This window comes from Rutilus rutilus (assembly GCF_951802725.1).
Source record: "Rutilus rutilus genome assembly, chromosome: 4".
Lineage (NCBI taxonomy): Eukaryota > Metazoa > Chordata > Actinopteri > Cypriniformes > Leuciscidae > Rutilus > Rutilus rutilus.
The window spans coordinates 9,721,712-9,745,257 of record NC_140212.1 but is presented as its reverse complement, the minus strand read 5'-3'; the positions used below and the strand labels follow the sequence as shown (position 1 = coordinate 9,745,257).

Here is a 23,546-nt window from a genome sequence, read left to right as displayed (position 1 = left end):
TCTTTAACATGAAATATGAGCCTGTTGTGAAGTATTATTTTTCATATTTTTTGCCAAAATAAGGTGGTGTGAGCATTACTGAAGGGCACCCTCGCGCAGAAAGTCCAAATATGCCTTACAGATGCAGATTACATGACGTGCAGCCTTGAAATACCTTTGCAGCGATATTCTGTTAACAAACATCCAGGCGCTGCTGAGAGCGATGTTAAAGGGATACTCCACTTTTTTTGGAAATAGGCTCATTTTACAACTCCCCCAGAGTTAAACAGTTGAGTTTTACCTTTTTCAAATCCATTCAGCCGAACTCCGGGTCTGGCGGTACCACTTTTAGCATAGCTTAGCATAGATCATTGAATCGGACAAGACCATTAGCATCTCTCTCAAAAAAATGACCAAAGAGTTTCGATATTTTTCCTATTTAAAACTTGACTCTTCTGTAGTTACATCATGTACTAAGACCGACGGAAAATGAAAAGTTGCGATTTTCTAGGCTGATATGGCTAGGAACTATACTCTCATTCCTGCGTAATAATCAAGAAACTTTGCTGCCGTACCATGAGTGCAGCAGGCGTAATGATATGACGCAGCACCTGAAAATAGTCCCCAGCTCGGTAACTTCCAACGTGACCGGGACTAAGTTTGTCCAACCTATTAGGCCTAGACCTATTTTCAGGCGCTGCGTCATATCATTACGCCTGCTGCACTCATGGTACGGCAGCAAAGTTTCTTGATTATAACGCATAACTCTGGGGGAGTTGTAAAATGAGCCTATTTCCAAAAAAAGTGGAGTATCCCTTTAAGATGAGTAAATACTTTCCTCAAAAATAAAATAAAAATGACAGCGGTAATATAATATAAAATATAAATATAAAACAGCAGTAAAGAAAGCATCTGATCATAACGGTGTGGATTAGTTTGAATATAAAGAATGCTTGAGATTATAGACTATATCGATCTGGCTATGAGTTTGAATTAATCTCTTTTCTTTGCATGACACATTGACATTAACTCTTTCAGCATCATCCTAAATAGCTCTTTCGGCATTATCCTAAAACATTGTATAGCCTAAGCATTAATTTCATGTGTTATTGAACGGTAGAGAGGCTCTCGGGAACGCGTGTAAACATCACATTACAAACATCACACCTAGCAACTTAGGAAGTCAGGGAAGGTCTCGTTTTTTTAAGCTGGTTACACGTTGGCAATACAAAAAGCGGTTAATGCATGATAATTATTACATACATATAGCCCCTGCTTTACAGTGAAACGTTGATACAGTGAAAATTATTCAATGATGCAAACAGTTCATTTCGGCTGTACAGCTCTAAAAGAAAATATTGTCATTGTTCAGCTGAAGTCTATTCAATGTTGAGTCAGTTCCGTTGTAAAGACCATCAATTATAAATGAGTTCATTTAATCTGTAAAGCAGTTCTGCAGAAAACAGTAATGTCACTGTCCAGCTCAGTTCAGTTCTCATTCAATAGTGTCAGTGCAATCAAATAAACAATATTGTTGAATTAAGTGTTACACTGTTAAAAGTTGTGATCTTAATTTTTATCAAAATAACTGATTATGATTTTTGCCATAATTAATTGATTTAGTAATACTTGCCTTATTATATATGAATTATGAGCAAAAAAAAAAGAAAAAGCTCATGACCTGAAAAGCCCACCATAGGTTTTGATGTGTTGTTGAAAAGTGGAACAGACCTTTATTAAAGGGATACTCCACTTTTTTTGGAAATAGGCTAATTTTACAACTCCCCCAGAGTTAAACAGTTGAGTTTTACCGTTTTTGAATCCATTCAGCCGAACTCCGGGTCTGGCTGTACCACTTTTAGCATAGATCATTGAATCAAACAAGACCATTAGCATCTCTCTCAAAAAAATGACCAAAGAGTTTCGATATTTTTCCTATTTAAAACTTGACTCTTCTTGTAGTTACATCGTGTACGCAGGAATGAGAGTATAGTTCCTAGCCATATCAGCCTAGAAAATCACAATTTTACATTTTCCGTGGGTCTTCGTACACGATGTAACTACAGAAGAGTCAAGTTTTAAATAGGAAAAATATCGAAACTCTTTGGTCATTTTTTTGAGAGAGATGCTAATGGTCTTGTCCGATTCAATGATCTATGCTAAGCTATGCTAAAAGTGGTACAGCCAGACCCGGAGTTCGGCTGAATGGATTCAAAAACGGTAAAACTCAACTGTTTAACTCTGGGGGAGTTGTAAAATTAGCCTATTTCCAAAAAAAGTGGAGTATCCCTTTAAATGTCTTGTTTTTGGCCTTGTTTTTTCTCTCTCTCCCAGTAATCCCCAAGGAATTAGTCAACCATATCTTGCTTCAATTCATACGCACTGAAAAAAAACGATATAGCTGAGATAAGAGCACGACGTCACTGTTTCACACATAGTGGGATGTCGTAGGTGTTTAAGGCAACCGTTATCCAATTTCAGATTATCTTTTCTCCGAGCCGTTTTGACACTCAAGCCCTTTGCGTGGCCTTTTACAGGTTTGTTATATATGATGTCTCATATTTGACAGTGAAAACCACAACAAAGAGAGCTTTTGAAGCCGTATTAGAATGATCTCGATGAGTAAGTGACGTATCATTCCTCCAAGGCCTCTCCTTTGTTTGCTACGTAAAGCATGGTGAAACCAAACCTACTTATCTTAACCGGAGTCCTTTCAAGTGTTTTCCCACCTTAACGTCTGTGGGATTTCTTTCTCACTGACAGAAGGGGAAAAAACACCTGAAACCAATGTTGGCCATTCCTTTAAAACTAATTGGATTGTATAGTACACTGTGACTACTTAGGACCGCCAAAATTCAGGAATAAAAGCATGCAGGAAGTGTAGTTAGTTTACGTTTATAGAAATTCCTACTTGCATCAAATAATTGAAATTGCCAGCGTATCAATGACGTCACCTTGTGAATAGACCAAGTTCCATCTTACATGTTCCCACACTCGTGTCGGATCAGCTGACACTCGAAAGCGGTAATAGTGATGTAATGTTCTTTCGAAGTTCTTAAAACAGGGCAAGCCTCATTTTTGGTGTATTTGTGATTCTGTTACATTGCCTATGTGTGTTAGAGTGATGTGTGTGTTGCTGTAACCATGGGGTGTGTGCACTATTTGTTCCGTGTTTGTCATGCCAATGTCCAGCGTTTCACACAACACCTCGGCATTCCAGACATGTTTTAGAAGCAATGCGCACTCACAGGATCCCTACTCAGTTCCTGAAGCTCCCAAACAACACAGATTTTTTGGATGTCTCCCTTATCAGATACACCTGTTTCAGGCCTTGGAGTCTCTGCTATTGAGCTGAAGAGTTGAATAGAATAAGGTATTTGATTAAGGGATGTGCACGAATATTCGAATTTTCGATGTGTAATTATTATTCGAAAAATAAAATACTATTCGAATTTTACTACGTTGCTTTGCTGGCCGTTAATGCAGTGAATACATGATAAATCCCAATCACTAACTCGCAGTTATAATTAAATGCACTGGGTGGCGCTGTGGAGCGTGTTTAACAGGATGGTATTTGATCACATAAACGTCGTCGTCTGCCTCGCGAAGTTTGGAATTACTTCGATGAAAATTATATTACAAAATGGAAGTACTTTTAAATCAAATTAATTAATGAAACTGAGTTATCATATTATCATAATATCACCTCCACAATGAGAAATCACATGAAATCCAAACAGCAGTCGACTGAGGAAAGACAGCTGTCCATCACTGCATTAACGACTGCAGGTAAACTCGGCTGTATGCGCTAGTGATCAGATATGATATCTTCTGATAGCAAAATGATTTTGAGACATATACTTTCTTTAAGTTTCGTTAACGGAGACCGGTTAAGAAAAACCAAAAACCCAAAGTGCTTTTAGAAACTTCGCTTAGCAAACCGTTATCTTTGGGTCTCTGCAACGTCTGTCAGCGCAGCACGTTCCCTTATCGAGTCGGTCTCTCGACATTACGTATGGGGAAATCCATTTTCCTCGAATTATGAAGTCTGATTTGAATAACTCTTTTGCTTGCAAATAGCCAATGGCGACCCCGCCCTCACCTGATTGGCTGACAGCTCCCAATATAGGTGACGGTGGGCGCCAAAACCCTCAGAATCTTTTTTCTTCACTCGAGTCTGGTTTCACCGTTGATGTACGCATTAGAGCGGAATATAGTAAGGAGTTATCCCCTCTCGCGTTCCGGTGGATTATATCATCATGTCTCTTTGCCGCATGTGTGGTGGACCCATCGAATTCCCAGACGCACACGAGGAGTGTGTGCAGTGCCTGGGTCGGGCCCACGCAGAGGCGGCATTTGGAGGATCGGGATGTCCTGCCTGTGAGGAGTTTCCCATTAAGATCCTTCGTGCAAGGCTGGCCGTTACACGTAACGACGGTCTTGCATCTCCTGCCTCTCCCCAGTCTGCCGCCCTCGAGCCGCGGACCGGGAGACGGCAGAGAACTCCACCTGTGGATTCTGTCGAGGCGCTGGCGTCGGCCCAACACCCACGCCATCCTCACGTGGCAGAGCCCTTGACTTACTCTGAGGCCAGTTACCGCCCTCCTGAAGAAGCGCGGGAAATGATCTCGTTTGGATACGACAGTGACGACGCCATGTCTACCAGTGCCTCCGACCCGGGAGCGTGGTCCGAGTCCCCGTCTGAAGGCGCCCCCGCCTCCTTGGATGCAGAGCTTATGGCCATTCTCACGGAGGCTGTGGCGGATATGGAGCTGGAGTGGACAGCTCCCAAGGAGCTACCGTCTAAGAGATGGATGGACGGTTCCTTCCTCGGCGCGGGCCGTCAGGCTGAAAGCCCGCGGAGACCTGCGCCCTTTTTCGCGGAGGTCCACGAGGAGCTCACCAGGTCATGGCGCTCCCCTTTCTCAGCCCGAGCCCATGCACAAGGTACCCAGCTGCTCACGACAGTAGAAGGGGCGGAGAAATTGGGGTACGCGCGATTGCCTCCTGTCGAGGATGCCATCGCGGCCCATCTGGCGTCTTCTCCCGGCTGGAAGACCGCCCAATTGCCTTCTAGGCCATGTCGAGCTACTGCACACATCGCCGAGAAAGCATACACTTCAGCTGGACATGCAGCATCTGCCCTCCACACGATGGCAATCCTACAGGTTTACCAAACAAGACTCCTAGGGTCCCTGGATGAGGGAAGCCCGGACCCGGAGTTGCTCAGGAAACTGCGCACGGCGGCGGATCTCGCTCTGGCGGCGTCTAAAAAGATCGCCCAGGGAATCGGCCGCAATATGGGCAGTCTTGTGGCCCTGCATCGCCATCTGTGGCTGACGCTGTCAGGGATGCGCGATGCTGATAAAAGGCAGTTCCTGGACGCGCCGGTGAGCCCTACGGGTCTTTTCGGTGTTGCGGTGGAGTCACTATCTGACAAGTACGCCGAGACCGTCAAACAATCTAAGATGATGCCTCATCTCCTGCCGAAACGGTCTCAAGCCCCCCCCCCCGCAGCGAGGTCCAGGTCTTCATCAGCGCAGCGCTCGGCGGGACACACCAGGCGCGCGTCCCCGAGTGCGGCAGAGCGTCGCGAGCCGGAGCCTCCCTTCCGCCAGAGGCAGTTCAGGAAGCCCCGCTTTGGTGCGAAGCCGGCCTCTAGCAGCCAAGGGCGCCCGGCGGGCAAGAAAGAGCAGCGTTCCTGATGTGCGTGTCGGGGGGAAGAGAGCGCGGGACGTGTTCGTCGGACCCGCTGCAAAGAGGGCGTGTTCCCGCCCAGAGTTCGGCGTGAATGTTTTGATTTTGAAACCGCTGTGTTCTGTTTCAATAAACAAAGTGCATTACATGTCTCAGCAAAAGAGCTTTCTTCCTCCCTACACTATTACCCGCGTCATAAGCGAAACCTCTCCCCCGGGGGACGTTTCGCAGAGCGGAAGCTCGGGGAAACCCGAGGAGGTGGCTATTTATGTCCCCGTGCGAAACGCCGCGGACGAGTCACCTGTCATTCATGTAGCGGTCAATGCTTCCCCGGTGGCTGGCGCTCAGCCCCCGCCGCAGCATGCGTTAAAGCCCCCCTTATCGAGCCACCTGAGCGCGTGGTCGACGCTCCCGACGGCATCAGATTGGGTGTTAAACACAATAAAACGCGGCTATATACTCCAATTCGCTCGCAGACCACCCCGCTTCGGCGGTGTGATTATGACAGAGGTGTCAGAACAGAGCGCCCCGCTACTTCGGGCAGAAATCTCTTCTCTCTTGGCCAAACAAGCAGTAGAGATAGTACCCGAAGAGCAGAGAAATTCCGGTTTCTACAGCCGTTATTTTCTAGTGCCGAAGAAGGACGGAGGGATGCGCCCCATCTTAGATCTGAGATTACTGAACAAAGCGCTCGCGAAACGCGCGTTCAAAATGATAACTGTGAAGCAGATCCTCGCGCACATTCAGCCCGACGATTACTTCATTGCAGTGGATCTGAAGGACGCATACTTCCACATTCAGATAGCCCCGCATCACAGGCGCTTCCTCCGTTTTGCATTCGAAGGTGTGGCATACCAGTTCAAAGTGTTGCCGTTCGGGCTGGCGCTCGCCCCCCGTGTATTTACAATGTGCATGAATACAGCGCTTGCTCCCCTGAAGCTCAGTGGAATGCGCATTCTGAACTATCTCGACGACTGGTTAGTCATCGCGCGGTCGGAGTGTGTTCTCGAGGAACACAAACACAGACTCCTCGCCCACCTGGCAGGTTTGGGACTGTCTGTGAACATGCAGAAGAGCGCGCTTCAACCGTGCCAGTCTATCACATTCCTCGGTATGGTGCTGGACTCGCGCGCTATGATCGCGAAGCTGTCAGAGTCGAGGGTCCAGTCGATTCACAATACATTAGCCCTATTCGTTCAAGGCAGAGCCATCCCCTTAAAAACGTTTCAGAGGCTACTCGGTCTGATGGCAGCTGCAGCCTCCGTTTGCAGACTGGGCTTGTTGCACATGAGACCGCTTCAACACTGGTTACAGAACCGAGTGCAGCCGCGGGCGTGGAGAGCGGGAACGGAACGCCTTATTATAACGCGTTCATGTCTGGAGACTCTAGCGCCTTGGTTCGATTCGACCATGTTCGAGCAGGGTGCTGCTTTGGGCAGAGTGGTCAGACGCGTAGTGGTCACTACGGATGCGTCACTGTCAGGCTGGGGAGCCCTCTGCGATGGCAGACCGGCATTCGGTACGTGGACAGGGGACCAGACGCGCTGGCATATAAACTGCTTGGAGATGGAAGCGGTTCATCTAGCGCTGCGGGGTTTCCTCCCGTTTGTGAAAGACCGTCATGTTCTTATCAGAACGGACAGCACGGCGGTGGTGGCGTACATCAATCGCCAGGGAGGTTTACGTTCGCGATCCCTGCAGGGGCTAGCGAGACGGCTGCTATTATGGACGGACAGAGTACTCCTGTCGATTCGAGCAGTGCACGTGCCGGGCAGTTTGAATTGCGGCGCGGACATGCTGTCCAGGAATGGCATTGTGCACGGGGAGTGGAGGCTTCACCCGCAGACGATAAACATGATCTGGAATCTGTTTGGCAAAGCGGAGATCGACCTCTTTGCATCGCAGGAGAATGCTCACTGCCCGTTGTACTTTGCATTGGCAACAGCCCCTCTAGAGGGAGACGCACTGTCGAGCCACTGGCCGAAGGGACGGAAGTATGCTTTCCCTCCGATCAAGTTAATGCCGCTGGTGCTGCAAAAGATCAGAGAGGAGAGATGCACGTTGATTTTGGTGGCGCCCAAATGGCCCAACCAGCCGTGGTTCCCGGAGTTGGTGAACATGTCGCGGTTTCCCCCGTGGCGGATACCACCGAGAAGGGACCTCCTATCTCAGGCGAAGGGCACCATATGGCACCCCAACCCGGAGCTATGGGACCTGCATGTGTGGCAGGTCAGCGCGGAGTATCACAGCGAGTGCTGCAGACAATAGCAGAGGCTAGAGCCCCCTCAACGAGGCGCTTATACGCCCTGAAGTGGAAAGTGTTTGCTAACTGGTGTGTTGACAAGAAGGAGGACCCCAGGAATTGCGACATTCCCGTTATTCTGTCCTTCCTACAGGAACGTCTGGATGTTGGTAGCGCGCCATCTACACTGAAAGTCTACGTGGCCGCTATTGCCGTTTTCCGTGATGTGCTGGATGGCCATTCAGTGGGGAAACACCCTTTGATAACAAGTTTTCTCCGGGGAGCTAGGCGGCTTAATCCCCCCCGCCTGCGTCAGATGCCGGTCTGGGACCTGTCGTTAGTACTTAGTGCACTGTCCGACCCACCTTTTGAACCTGCTGAGTCTAGCGACATTAAAGTGCTCTCATTCAAGACGGCGCTACTGCTCGCGCTAGCTTGCGGGAAACGGGTGGGGGACTTGCATGCCCTGTCAGTAAACAGCGCGTGTATGCAGTTTGGACCGGACGATTGCATGGTCAGACTTTTACCCAAGCGCGGCTATTCGCCTAAGGTGCTCTCAACGCCGTTCAGAGCGCAGGTGGTTACAATTCGAGCTTTTTGCCCCGATGAGGACAGTGATTCAGTGTCTCAGAAGTGCGCCTTGTGCCCCGTGCGTGCCCTGCGTGCTTATGTGAACAGAACTAGCCATTTTCGAACTTCAGAGCAGCTCTTCGTCTGCTACGCGGGTGCCAAGAAAGGCGGCGCGCTGTCGAAACAGAGGCTAGCACACTGGATAGTGGAGGCTGTGCGACTGGCTTATGCTTCCCGGGGAACCGCTTGCCCTATAGGGGTGCACGCCCACTCCACGAGGAGTTTGGCGTCATCGTGGGCATGGGCGAAGGGTATGTCTATTCAGGACATTTGTTTCGCAGCAGGCTGGTCCTCTCGCAACACGTTTGCGAGATTTTATAACTTGGATATTCCTTCGTTCGCACCACATGTACTGTCAGTGCAGGGAGAGGGAGCTGAGTTGTCATTGGACTAGACTACAGACACGCCCCGTCTGGCGCGCGCTCTAGTCATGGTTTCGACCAGGTCGTGTAGGCAGTGCGAGTCATTAGCAATAGCTGCATTATGTTCACTATATCTATGTGTCCCCTTATAATGCCCGCATTCATAAGCCGGCAGTGTATTCCTAAGCACCAATCATATTGCTGCAATCCCCCATTCACTTCAGTTCAGCGTTGCTTAATTAGGTGAACGGGGCTACGTTGGTGCGGGCGCCGACTTGGCTCTGTGCCAATAGGTGTTCAACCAGGTCCGGTGCCTGAACCTGAGCTGTGGTGAGGTAGGGATTAGTGCTTGTGCCCTACATGAGCTCGTTGCGAGCTGGGCCGGGTTTTTCCCACACGGCGGGGGTTTTATTGCTCCCCATACGTAATGTCGAGAGACCGACTCGATAAGGGAACGTCTCTGGTTACTCACGTAACCTTAGTTCCCTGAGAGGAGGGAACGAGACATTACGTAACCTGCCGTGTGGAAAAGACTTCAGTCTCCTTACTCTCGTTCAGCTAAGATTCTGAGGGTTTTGGCGCCCACCGTCACCTATATTGGGAGCTGTCAGCCAATCAGGTGAGGGCGGGGTCGCCATTGGCTATTTGCAAGCAAAAGAGTTATTCAAATCAGACTTCATAATTCGAGGAAAATGGATTTCCCCATACGTAATGTCTCGTTCCCTCCTCTCAGGGAACTAAGGTTACGTGAGTAACCAGAGACGTTTTCTCACTCGAGCAAGTGGATATTATTTTTTTTTCTCAACATGAACGTGAAACAATATAAACACGATAACCATATGCTGACTCGAGTGCATACGTTCTGTATGATAACTGCGCAGTCTGCTTTATTGGCGTTTTTTCTTTTTCGTTCGCGCTGCTTGAGCTCATGCTTTTGTTCTTTATATTTTTTGTTTACACATTGTTTAATGTTTTCACCTTAAAGAAAACCTTAATATATATATATAGTAAGCTTGATGTAATTGTAAAAAAATAAATAAAAAAATATCACGGCTCTCTCGTTAAACGTAATTTAAATAAACGAATATTCGAATATTAGATTTTTATGAGCCCAAATATTCGAATAGAATATTTTTGAAAAATGCCCATCCCTAATTTGATTATTGAGAGTGTGTGTTGAGGGCTTCCAGGAATAGGCTTGGGAACCACTGCCTTAGGCATTTTACACAATATACAGGTCATGGGTGTGTTTTGTTCTGGCTTACAGCCATTACCACAACTATTCAGATCACATTTTTTCTTGTAAAAGACGATTTGTTCATTTGAAGAATTCAGTCTTCTCAGCATTTGTATGTAAACCAAATACTGTGATCAATCAATATTTAGGACAATAATATAAAAGCACTGGCCCGGGCCGGCGTAAGAAGTGCTCAGGACAGTTGACTGAACTGTCACTTGCCCGATCAGGCTAGTGCTGCATCTTCACAAAAGTTTATCATTTGCACGTGTTTTTAAGCCTTGCCAATATAAATATTCAAGTGCAAGAAGGCACAGAAGAGAACTCAATTCGGTACTCTCTGTGTGAGAAGTTCTGTGCGCGCAACACACATCCAGAAAGCCGCCTCTCAGACAGCGTGCACATATTAAATTGAGTTCTCTTTCACGTCGTCTTGCACTTGAACGGACAGTCACACAATTATGTCAAAATATCTGTATTGACGAGTATCCTCATAATCAGTCTGTTATAAGACATAGTGAAGGAACAGCTGAGAAATAAAACGCACGTCTAACAGTAAATATGGAATCCGTTGAGGTCTTAAAGTAATAAACCTGCTGCTATCAGTGTTTTTAATTTTAACACTGCTCTTGACTGAATAACTTTTGTAACTTTAATATGGATTAATCTGTATTTAATTTTTACAATGAAGACTATGCAGTGTTATTTTACATTTGATTATTCACTTTCTGTACCTGAAAATCTGAAAAGTACTGTTTATCTACTGACCAGTAGAAAAAATTCTTAGCATTGAGCCCTGTAATACTATTTTTAAATATATGGATCTGGAAATTGTGAATTTTAAGGTAATGACTTTAACTGTTTTACATGCAAGCACAAACAGTGTGTGACAAGAGGTTGTGTGTTATGAATTTTATGACTTCACACACAGCATGTCCCAATATTGGCACGTTACTTTACCGCACACCCAAGTATGTACTTTCCTATAAGTACAGTGTGTTTTTTTTTTTTTTATCCGTTTAACTTATATGCCGTCTCTACTCGTTATGGTCTATTCCTCATCAGGTCTGTGTGGAATGGAGGACACTCCATCATGGGATTGGCAGCGTCATTTGACCTACAGATTTAGGCTCCTGTTGTCTTTAGAAGCCAAGACCACCCACAGTAGAGTCTTTTTCTAGTGGACACTGATATAGATTCTGTACTCTGTTAACAATCATTGCACTCTGACTGGTCAGATAATCTCACACCGAGGATCGCCCAGCTTCTTAATATTCTGCTCACTGCTTTTCTTACATTGCACGGTTGTTTTGAAACATCCTCCTGTACAATACACCATCACACAATATTCAATTAAGTTAAATAAGTCACATTTAATAATAATAATAATAAAAATAATTTTTATTTTGACGACTTTCCAGTACCCAATGTCGCTTTACAAAGGAACAGAACCAAAACTATTTGAACGAGTATTTCCGTGAGAACCAGCTTCTCTCACTTCACACTTGCATTCTTTTAGATTTATTTTACTCTAATTACCTTTGCTCTCATATGCCACCTGCACTCATTCCCAAGTGAAGGAAATATTAGACGACTGACGTAGTAGTATAGAAAGATGGGGGGTGCCTGAAGAACATCAGACCGAATAAGAGGAATTTGCTGAAACACATACACATGCCTACACCTCTACCAGGATCGCAACCAGATAACCGTGGTCTTCATATCACAATGAATCATCACTAAAAACAGTGGGGAACAAAATGAAGTTTGCCCACACTTAATAAACACTTTAATATAATACACCCCCATATCTGTTATCTAAAAATTAATGCATGAGGATGAGTTACGGTCTGTCAGCCTCCAAGGCAACTTCACTGCACATTAACTTAAATATTAACTTTTTTTTATTTATATATTATTAAATCTTAGATCAAAACAAAATGTATTGAGTTTAATGCAATTCTGATTGGTCAATTGCAATGCTCTGATGACAGTTAAAGTGCATAATTGACAGTTGTCCTAGAGAACCGATTTCCTATGTAGTTGTGCTTGTTTTGTATATCACTCTGGTCTAGCTCTTCTTACATATTTAAGATAAAAATTGCAATATTTCGATGCATTTACTTGCACTACTGTACCGTTCAAAAGGTCAGTACATTTTTATTTTAATAATTTTACTCAAGGACACATTAAATTGATCAAAAGTGAGAGTAAAGATGTAATATATCAGTTTTCACACAAAAAAAGCAGCACAGCTGTTTTCCATATTGGTAATATAAGAAATGTTTCTTGAGCACCAAATCCACATATTAGAATGATTTCTGAATGATCGTGACACTGAAGTCTGGAGTAATGATTTATTGTAATGATTCTATTTTAAATTGAAATAATATTACTGTTTTACTGTATTTTTGATCAAATAAATGAAACCTTGGTGAGCATAAGAATGTTCAAAAACATTTACAAAAACTCTCTTTGAACAGTAGTATATTTATTTGGCAAGTAGCCATTTGAGAGACAAGAAGTTACTACATTTTGAATCTTTGAATTATGAAAGATCTTTTCTTTAGAATAACATACTGACACATGATTCAGGATAATTCCTTAGTCTGTTTCAACGTTGCTAAAATTAACAACCCAATGGTAATACCACATTTGCCTTAATTTCTGAGGGCCTAAATTGATTTAATCATAACCCTGTAGATTAGCTGATGATAAATGTGAGAATTTATCACAGGCTTTTTAGAAAAGATTCGGCGGGGCTGTCCCATTATCATAGCTGACAAAAGCAACAGCTCTTCTGAAAAAGGAACCCTGGGTATCTTTGCAAACATGACCTCGCTGAGACAGTTGTTACCAATCCCCAAATAAGGGCCCAGTTAACAATGAGGGGCAGTGCATTTGTGAGTAAAAGAGGACATGAAGGATAGAGACTGAAGGAGAGGGCACGTGGGTGAAAGACAACAGAAACTGAGTGTTTTAGTGTGAGTTCGAGAGATCGGGGCTTAGTGACGCTCTCTCTCTATATCAGTTCTGCAGACGATGATGCAGTGTCACGGGAGACAGAGCTACACCAGGCTTGGTGTGTGGTACGTACAGGATGTGTCTTTACATTTATGGGCTTTTCTTATGGGCACACTGTTGGGTTACAGGCATACTAATAGATCTACAAGGTTTGGCTGCACGTTCTATGTCATTACTGCACAACCAGAGGTCTGGGTCTGGTTGGATGCTTTGTATTTGTCTGGTTTTCTATATGAAGAGGGGATTACTTTTTTTTTTTTTTTTCAAATGGCTTTTGAAGTGTAATTGTTTTGAGAATCTTATTTTTCTTTTCTTTTTTCTTGCTGTAGGCCATCTTTGAGACGAGGAAGTTCTTTCACCTTCCTGACACCTGGACCCCAGTGGGACTTCACCCTGGTGAGTAGTTTATGACATCCATATTTGTGAATTTAACTGAATGAGTGATTTAAAACTGCCTCTCCCACGAATCACAAGACAGACTTGACTCTAAGTTGATTCCAATAAAGTTTGACATTAACATGTTAGTGTTATAACACTAATTCTTATACAACATTGGGTAGGATGTAATGATTAAAAAAAAAAAAAGGTGAAAAAAATCTGCTTTTATCTGATTAATCAAGTAGTTAAAACTGTAGATTAATTGATTATCAAAAGAATCATTAGTTGCAACCTATTTAGCTGAAATAGTCATTTTTTTAATTAAATACCATTACCAATGCTTTATTGATACTTTCCAATATTGAATGAATTCCTAACTAGCATTTCTCTTGATTCGTCCACCATCTTTGGATGAATTGTTTCACTATTCGGCTCATTGTAGTGCTTTATTGGATTGCCCTCTCCACAAAGAATAGAATAGAATAGAATCTTCTTGGCTGGTTGTTTTTAACAGTGTTATACTTTTAATAGCACAAGCAAATTAGACATGACAGGATTGTTCTGGTAAATTCACATTACCAATCCATGTCAGTACATGCTCCATTTTTGTCTTGTTTACAGTATTTCCCAAGTAGCAAAGGTGGTATATTAAATTAAACAATTTTGGCTTTTTCTAGTTTTGTAAAAAGTTTGGACTCGCTTTATATTAAGAATGTAACTACTTTGTATTAGTAGTTCCTAAACCCAACCATAAACCTAACTATACCACAAAATCTGTATTTTACCCATATCACTCTTTAAGCAGCAAAAGTGTTTTGCAATAAAGCACTACACTGTACCTAACAATTGATGCAAATACATAAGTTAAAAGACACCCAAATAAAACTTTGTTTTGTATATTGTATCACTCTGGTCTTGGTCTTCTCACATATTTGAGATGAAAATGTCAATATTCCAATGTGTATACTTGAAATATGCACAACAGATGACTTTTGTATTTTAAGTGACGTGAATGCTGTAGCCCCATTAATGGTGCTTTGCTACGGTTCATCAGTTTTCATGCCTCAGAAACTTTTGTAAAACTGCACCCAAAAGGTCATTTTTGTTCAACTTTCCATCCTTTTCTTTGGCGCAAGTGTATTTTCCCCTTGCCCTTTATGAAAATTTTGGCAGATGTTGTTTTCCACTCAACCATCACCTTGTCGCCAACTGATGACATCTTAATCCTGACATCTAAATTCCCAAGCGTCCCAAATTTCCATCAAACTGAACCCAACATAGCCCTCTTTCCCACTGAATCAGTTAAGCAGTAAATACAAAGTAGTTTGTGATTGAACACAGAGTAGAGCCCATTTAGAGCATTCCAAAGTTTATGAAGGCCAAGCGATATGCAATCCATCTCTCATCTGTAGGAAAATGCTTTATCACATGCCAAAACGTTCCTTTGATATGTATTTTTTTTTATGAATACACACACACACATTAGCTCATCTAGGGGGCACATGGGCCTCATTAGGCTTCCAGCTCAAGCACCATTATCTCACCTTCAAAACCCTGCAGAGGTAAAAGTATTCCTCCCTCCTTTTATTCCTGCTCAAACCCCTGGAACATGAAAGCAGAGAGTCTTTGTCATTAATGTGGAAGTAATTCTTCTAGTTCAGGCCATCTACATGGCCGCAGGGTGTCCGTGATGGTACAACAACAGATGGATTATGCGGGAAGCGGCCTGCAGAGCTGTGATACTGCCGGGTTTCATTTTGACAGCACGTTGTGCCAACATGTGCTGATGACTTCAAGAAATCCATCTCAGACATTGCAATTTTTTTGTTACACAATTTTTCATGAAGTCTATTGTGTCATTAAGTTATTCCGATATTAAGTATTACGACATATCGTATTTACTCATAAGGAATACAAGGCTGTTCCTTGGAAAATTGTTTGTTGGTTTGGTGTTTTTCTTATGTAGTGTCTGAATTCGCGTTACAATGCGAGTCACACACTGATTATTAAAAGACACAGGAAGCAGATTGTGAAAGCTGGACTACATATAGAAAAAGAAAGTAGTTTGATCTTTTATTCTTTCTGAAGGTGACATGCTTAATGGGGTTGCAGTGTTTGCTCAATTGATTGCGCAAGTTTATTACAAAAATTCCTTGACTTACACATACCTAGCAGCATGTGTGCACGAAATTACCTCACAAAACTGATTTCGGACAGACTTCTGAGGCAGCATAATAAAGGATTAATGATCTACAACTAAATAGAAAGAGCTTTGTTGATAACTTAGCGGATAATTAATTACTACAATACTAATGTCTCGCTAGAAATGACATCATAAGTGGAAAACTTTGGTCAAAAATGTACACACAAACTGACCACCAACCGCAACTTTCAGATGTAATCTTTATTTTTTTTTTAGCTTAACTGTCACAGACTAAATGCACAGGATTGTGGGATATCAAAGGCAGCAAACGATATGTCTATGCTGCCTTTAAAAATCCATCAGATGAAGGTATCTCAGGAGACAGGAAGTGAAGCTAACATGGGATTTCAGATGCGCCTTAGCGCCTTCCGACTGTGGAATGCATCATCCAAAAGGCATCATTTTTAGCTTTCAGACGCAGCGGCATTTTCACTAAGCCATCTTATTTTTAAACTTCTTTCGACCAACCACTACAAGTCCACTGTTCACATCCAGTCAGCCGCATTACCATCTTACTTTTTTCCCTAATTGAATATCTAGTTTTACTTAGAAAATATCACATTACAGAAGTTAAATGGTTTGTGAATACAGTTTCATGTTGACTATTTCATTCTTTGATTAAGACTTTTGTCCAGATCTGTCAAATCACAATATGCAATCAAATGTCCTCTTCATCCCAGATGCCTCTTCATCCCAGATCTTACTGACCCCTGCAATATGCAGTGTCCCTAAAACGTGACTTTGATTGAGCTTGTTTGTAATAATCAAAAAAAAAAAATCTGTGCCAGCAGCTGTTTGCTCTCATAAATTCTTTGCTGTAATATCCATTTATGGTTTGTCCACCAAGAACAGGCAGTTTGGAGCCAAAACATACACAGCCTGTCTATCACGTTGAACTTTTCTTCTTGTTGCTCTCAAGTTTTATTTCTTCTTGTAAAGCTTTAGTGTTATTCTTTTGAGTAATTTGACTTTCCAGTGTTGACCAAATTATAAAATTTTACGTGCATTTTTATCCGAAAGCACTAGCAATATCGGTGCTACTTTTAAACTAGGGGTGTGTGATATAGATCGTCTACAGTAATATCATAATTGTTGTTTTAACTGTGCGAACTGACATTATCGGGTATGTTCCTCACTTTGCAAAAACCAAACAAAAACATACCTAGAAAGTCCATGCATGCACTGCGCCATGATGTAGCCTTTTAGGTTTAGGTTAGACTACTGTGTGTGTACATTTAGAGTGCACGCTTTCACTCTGTGTGTTACTTGATCAAAACGCAGTTAAAATGCCCCTGTATGAGTGTATTTTAGGCTAAATTTTATCCCATATAGTTAGGCAATCACACAAAGAGTGTTATTTTCTTTTCCCAAATACATGCATGATTGCAAATGTGATATTAATTTTAATAAACTCTTTCCCTACCATTGATGGTAATTTCCGGCTTTTCACTCTTATACAGTAGGGGGGCGCTATTACGCAACTTCTAAAAGAGTACTGAATCTCCTGATTAAAACAGATGACAAAGAAAAAGAAAAAAAGACGATATCATATGTAAAATAACTATTATCAATATTAAACAGCATATAAATAAAAAAAATGCCTAATGTTACAGAATCAAATGTTGACCAAGGACGAGGTATAGGACTGTGCAAGCTTTAGGGGTGTTGATGGACTATCTACTCCTTCGATGTTTTGATCATCGTTCTGAATCTGATCCAGATGTAGTCTTTGACAAAAAGATATTTTTGCCCAAAATGTTGCTTTTTAAAAAACAACTTTTTTGTTTGTTTAAAAGCAGAGGGTCTGTTCTTCCTTTTGACAAAATACATGTTCAGATATTCAAACTATTAGATATTCTAGGGGCCAAGAAACTTTTGTGAAAATAATCAAAAATGCTGCTGGTGGGTGGCAACTTTTTTCAAAAACGCTGGTGGGGAAAGAGTTAATATCAAGTGACTTACATTTTAGACACAGTATTGACTGTTTTTGCTCTATTTCGCCAACGAAAATTGTTCCTAACAAAGTCACAGCAGAATAAAGGTAAAAATCTATTTCTGTCAAAATTAATTTCTTTCTCTGCTGCAAACTAACCACTGCACAGAATATGAAGAATATCAAAAACTTTAGGAGTCCGCTCCTAAACCTGCACTGCAGTGCTAAACCTGCCATGGTACCTGCACAATAACATAACTCAGCAAAGTATCGTCTAATTATTGTTAGACAAAATCCCAGAAAATATCACAAATATCATACATCAATATCACACACCCCTATCGTAAACTTACAGACCATTAGCTTTTCTCCACTCTCAGATAACACAAAAGTAGCCGCTTATCCGTGTTATCCATTAAAACGTACAAAACCAAACACCTGTGATTCACTCAGAAGCTCAGCATCTGATTGGCCAGCAATCATTACTGAATTCTAAAACCCTCCAATCAGGGTCTTGATTAACTATCCCCTATCGTCTATGAATGGGGATTTGCTAAATGATAGCTTGTCATTTATTGTTTGTGTGTTTGCCAACTTGTTTGCTGTAAATGGGCCTGATGTTAAATTAGCCTAATCTACTCATTGCTTCAGTGAAACTCGAGGTGAGCTGGCTGCAGTGTTTGGTTTTGATCACGCGACTTTAAATATGCTTTCACCCTATAAGAAAACAATAGGCTCATCAAGACATTACTTCTGTTAGTGTCAGCGACATCAAGAATAGTGGCTTTTCAACTGATACTGGTCTCAAACAAAACCCTAATTGACTTACAAACTGGCCCTGTTTGTGAAATGTTGCTTATAATGGTATAAAGCAGATTATGGGCACATTTGAGTTAAAACTACCACCCGGTTTTAAATGCGTAGCATACTTGTGATGGATTCAGAACTCACTCTCAATGGGTTGATCAGTCAAGATTTACATGCATTCAAATTCAATCTCCCGCCCTCAACTTGTGAGTTTAATATTAATATATTTGCCTATTACATAAATAATGATGATAAAGTATTATGATAAAAAGAAATGAACTATTATTATTATAAATTGAATCATTATTATTATTTGATAAAACAACAATGTTGTGTCGCTATGACAGAAAATAAAATTTTGCATATTCCATGTGAGCCTAGTTAAATGGAAGGACCGATGTCTTCATGGGAGGTTCATTATGCTATAATTCAGCCACTTAAACGGCCTGCCTTGAACGGTTTCGTGAAGTGGTTTCTTTTGGGAAAAGTCCAGTAAAGAGAACACAGGCCAATAACAGAGACCCTGAGGGCTCTCGGTGGCCATTGCAGTGCTGCAGAAATGTTTACAACCCCTTCACACCCTGCACACACACACACTCCACAGGTAGAATTTTCACTAGCCAGATGCCCCACCAGCCCCCGACTCCCACACACAGGTGCTAAAAGGCCTTAGGGATAATGATGTCCTTCCTGAATCTGACTGGACCTCCTTAGGAGCCATTGTAACCTATAATAATACCAACTTTCAGGGCAGCACTTTGCATACTCTCAAGGAAACCAAAAGAAAAGTTTGGAAAAGTTGACAAAAGAATGTCTTCCTTGGTTCCTCTCCCAAAGCCAGAAAGTTTACATTTTTGTAAGTGTCCCTTTTAGTTTAGATGTGTATTGTGCTACAGATTCTTATAGACTGTTTTCTTTTTGCAGAAACGAAAGCGCAGAGAGAAGGACGATGCGGACGCAGTCAGTCTCTGCAGCTTTGACTTCAAGGTAAGAAAACTAGCAAATCAAAATTGGTTCTGCAAGGCCAGATATAGCACAACAGATTTATCATAATACACAAATCAAGAGGTCTCACTTTTTAAATCATTTCCTGAAGTCAGTCTGCATGACTCGAAACAACATTAAAGTCTCATAACAACATCAAGAAAGAAATAAAAAACTGCCCCCTTCTGTTGTACTTGTCAGCAAAATCAAAGCCATTTTACACAAGAATCCTAGATTAAATCATTTGTTGTGGCAGTATTCAAAGCCTTTAAACCTTAAACTTGTGGAATTTAATCTTAGAAAATCTTTCCTCTGATAATCCAAAAGGTCATTCCTCCATAACCGTAAACTTTCCATGATTGCTGTCAGTAATTATCCTCATTTCAGCAAGGGCTTAATTGAGACGCGCTGCTGTATAAACAGATCTTGACTCCTCTCTGGTTTATTTGCATAGTTTTTTTTCCATCTGAAATGGAAGTTGACTTAATATGTATCCATAGCAACTGAAAATGTTTTTTACAGTTTAGTAAAAGGTCTTACTGAGCACACCCAAATCCTCTGTTTTTGACAGACAGGCGAACAATATAACTGAAATGACTTATCAGTCTTGCACCAACAAGATAAGAGAGCTCTGATTCATTGCCTTGAGCAATGGAAAAAAAGACTGGGCAAGGTTATTACGCAAAAACAAAATGTATCATCGTATTGTTTTGAATAGTTTTTAAATGATGGATATATATAGACAAAAGGAACACAAGACAACATTGATGAAATTTATCAGTACATCAGTGTATCGGTGTACAATAGCATTATTTTGGACTTTGTAACTTTCATTGTATGAACAAAAAGTTCATCAAAATATCTTCTTATGCGTTTCACTATCGAAAACGTGGTAACATTAGTTTAGGGACCAATTCTCACTATTAACCTGCTATTAGCTCACTATTACTCTGCATGACCTTATTCTACAGCCCTTAATCCTACCAATGTCTAAACTATACCTTTCTAACTATTAATAAGCAGTAATTAGGCAAAATCATAGTTAGTTAATAGTGAGAATTGGACCCTAAAGTGTGACCGAAAACATTGAGGAATTAAGCCTCAATTTCTTCAGTTCACATTTTTTAAATGTTTCAGTCACTTGACCATTCTGCCCCAAACTGTTTTATTGAGTGAAACTTGCTTCGCTAGACAGTGCAGTAAACAAAAGTTCCCAACTCCCTTCCCCACAGCACATCTTTGAGAATGCATATTGGGGGAGGTGTGGGCTTTGTACCTGTCCTAATGATGGTACCCCTTTTATTGCCCCATGCTTTCCCTTTAGGGCCTTGTTCTGATCAAATTACATTGTCATCCTGAGACTGTCAAATTGAGATTTGCCTTACTTTTCATATTCTGCAAAACGTAACTACAGAATTTGCACAGTTAAGCTGAGAAGTGTCATAATGTTGCCTTTACATGGTTACAGTTCTTTCTCTGTATGGATTGACTAATTTAGCTTAGAAGAATGACCAAACGCTTTAGACCGTAGATTGTAGATTGCGATATATTGTTCAAGTCTGTGAGAAAGGCTGTACGCGTGTGTGGTATGCGTCCTGACTGTGTTGTGTGTCTGGTCAGAGGGGTGTGTTATTAGTTACCTGCTCTGTTTGGTGGCAACCATCTTTGTTGAGGGTGCATTGACTCAATCAGAGTTAAATATATTTGAGAAACATCAGGATGTTTGTGCTTTTTATCTGTTTTTCTGCAGATGGAGTTTTGGTGGCACGCCAAAAAAAAAAAAAAAAAAAAAAAAGTAGTTGTATGCAAATTATGGTTCCACACATTTAGTGAAACCACTATAGTGGTCAAAATGTTGACATTGGTTATTGTGCAAAATATGTTTTTCTGCAAGTCACATTATAACTTAAGTTTAGATAGTTAACTTAATTTATCTGTCTGTTGGTCTCATCACTTTTCCTTTCAGTTTCTTCATTAAGAGGATGTTGCCAACTGACTGTTCTCAGGAACATGGGTTGGGTGATATGACCGAAATCTCATATCACTATACTAGTAATTTTATTTCACCATAATGATATACTTCACAACATAGTTATTTTTGCTTTAAATAAGGTTATGATGATAATCACACTGAAGACAAGTAAATAGTCAGTAATAAAAAAAAGAACAAATAAACTAATTACAAAAAATAGGACAATACTAAAATGGAACAAAGACACACATGAAATGGGCCTGCCTGAAAAATTCAAGCACAAAATAAGAAATACTAGGCTACATAAATTGTGTATATATATATATATAAAAAAAAAAAAAAAAAACTGCATAGTCTTCACTGTGTAAATTATAATTTTTTTCTTATTAAAGTTACAAAAGTGATTCAGTCAAGAGCAGTTTCTCTTTGTCTTTTGTTGTTTGATTAACTTTAAAAACACTTTGCTGTCACTGCTTTCACGTTAAGAACGTATGCACTGATCTAATATACTGATACACATGTGCTTTTTCTCGACCGTTTACGTTCACTTAAGACAAATTACTGTTTACGAGGATACTCGCTAAGATAAGCATTAAGACACATTTGATCATTCAAGAAGAACTCGGTCAAAAGACAGCGTTCAGAAATAATCTGACATTCTGCGCATATACAGAAATGAGCTCTTTTGCTGTTAATGCTAATTGCGCAAAAAAAAAAGGTTTAAAAATGCATGCAAACGGGAAGCTTTCGTGACGGCACAGCACTGCAACATCATTTGAATTTGTAACCGTGATAGAGACGATAGTCCAAAATCTCTACCAGTTGACAAATTTCTACCGGTTAATCATGTCTACTGGTATATCACCCATGCATAGTTCCAAACGGAGCACAAAAAGATGTTTTGATCAATGTAGTTGGTTGCTTCTATGCAATTACAAAGGAGAGTGGTACTCTCTTGCTTCAGAAAGGATGCAATCATCATCATCAAACTGACTTTAGTTTTGCATATACTGTGTTTTAGAGCAGCTCAGTTCTCAGTGAATGCAGCTACCTCCATCTCGGCATGTGCTGTGAGTTTAATATTAGAGGTCGACCGATAGTGGATTATAACGATAACTAGGTTGGCCCTCGATGGCCGATAACAGATTAAATCAACCCATAGTATTTTAAATGGATACTGAATAAAAACAAACATAACACATAAAATAGTGCTTAACTTTATTACAAAAATTGAAAAACAGTACTGAACCATGAAAATGTACTGTACTTTTTAAATATAAAAAAAGAATTATACCTTGATCACTCATGTTAGTGAATGAGTATTAGCTAATGTTAAGTGAAACAACTTTAAAATGCAAAAATGTATTAGTAAATGATACAATGAACAATACTTTGATTAACCTAAGTTAATGTTAGAAATGGACTCCTATTGTAAAGTGCTTCTATTTTAGAACACTTTATTATCTAATCAAAATAAAATATGTATTACAGTGAAAAAAAACACGGAAATCGGATGCATTTCTGATTTATGTTTCTGTCAGCTGCATGACAATATAGTTTGCTTTTTCACATCACTAGCTTTTAACTTGACTGCATAACAAATGCATAAAAGTGACCAGTTGGATATAAAAGTAATGAAAATAGACGGTAATCGTGACATTAAACATTTGGTTCTGGTTTGCGTGCATTTTTGTCACATTGTTTTAACCACTTGAGGTACTAATGTTAGCATCCTCTCAGCCTCAGTGGCAAACACACTGCTGTTCTCCACTAATGCAACAGTCAACAAAATGTATTACTTTATAATATGAAAACATTTACGGTAGCGTACTGTATAAGATACCGTTTTCCTCCAAAATAAAAGCTCAAGGGTTTATCTCTTTCAATTGAATAAATTAGGACAAAAGTATTGTAATTTCCCTACTGTAAAGTAAAATAATATAATATACTTCTCATTTTATTCCATTTCTATGCATTTGTTTTAAATAAAAGACTACTTTATTACTTTATTAATATTCTTTAATACTTCTATTATTATAATATTCTTATTGTTTGGCTTCATAAAACACCAACTATAGATTTAAACTACATCACAACA

General features: G+C 41.0%; 1 protein-coding gene across 1 annotated transcript in view; it reads left to right on the top strand.

Annotated features, from left to right (window-relative positions):
• The window catches only part of net1 (neuroepithelial cell transforming 1), a 34,516-nt gene that overhangs the window by 1,503 nt on the left and 9,467 nt on the right, over positions 1–23,546 (top strand). The window contains exons 2-3 of the mRNA XM_084407168.1: positions 13,501–13,567; positions 19,417–19,479. Of these exons, the coding sequence (XP_084263294.1) occupies positions 13,501–13,567; positions 19,417–19,479 (130 nt within the window). The remainder of the gene's footprint in view (positions 1–13,500; positions 13,568–19,416; positions 19,480–23,546) is intronic.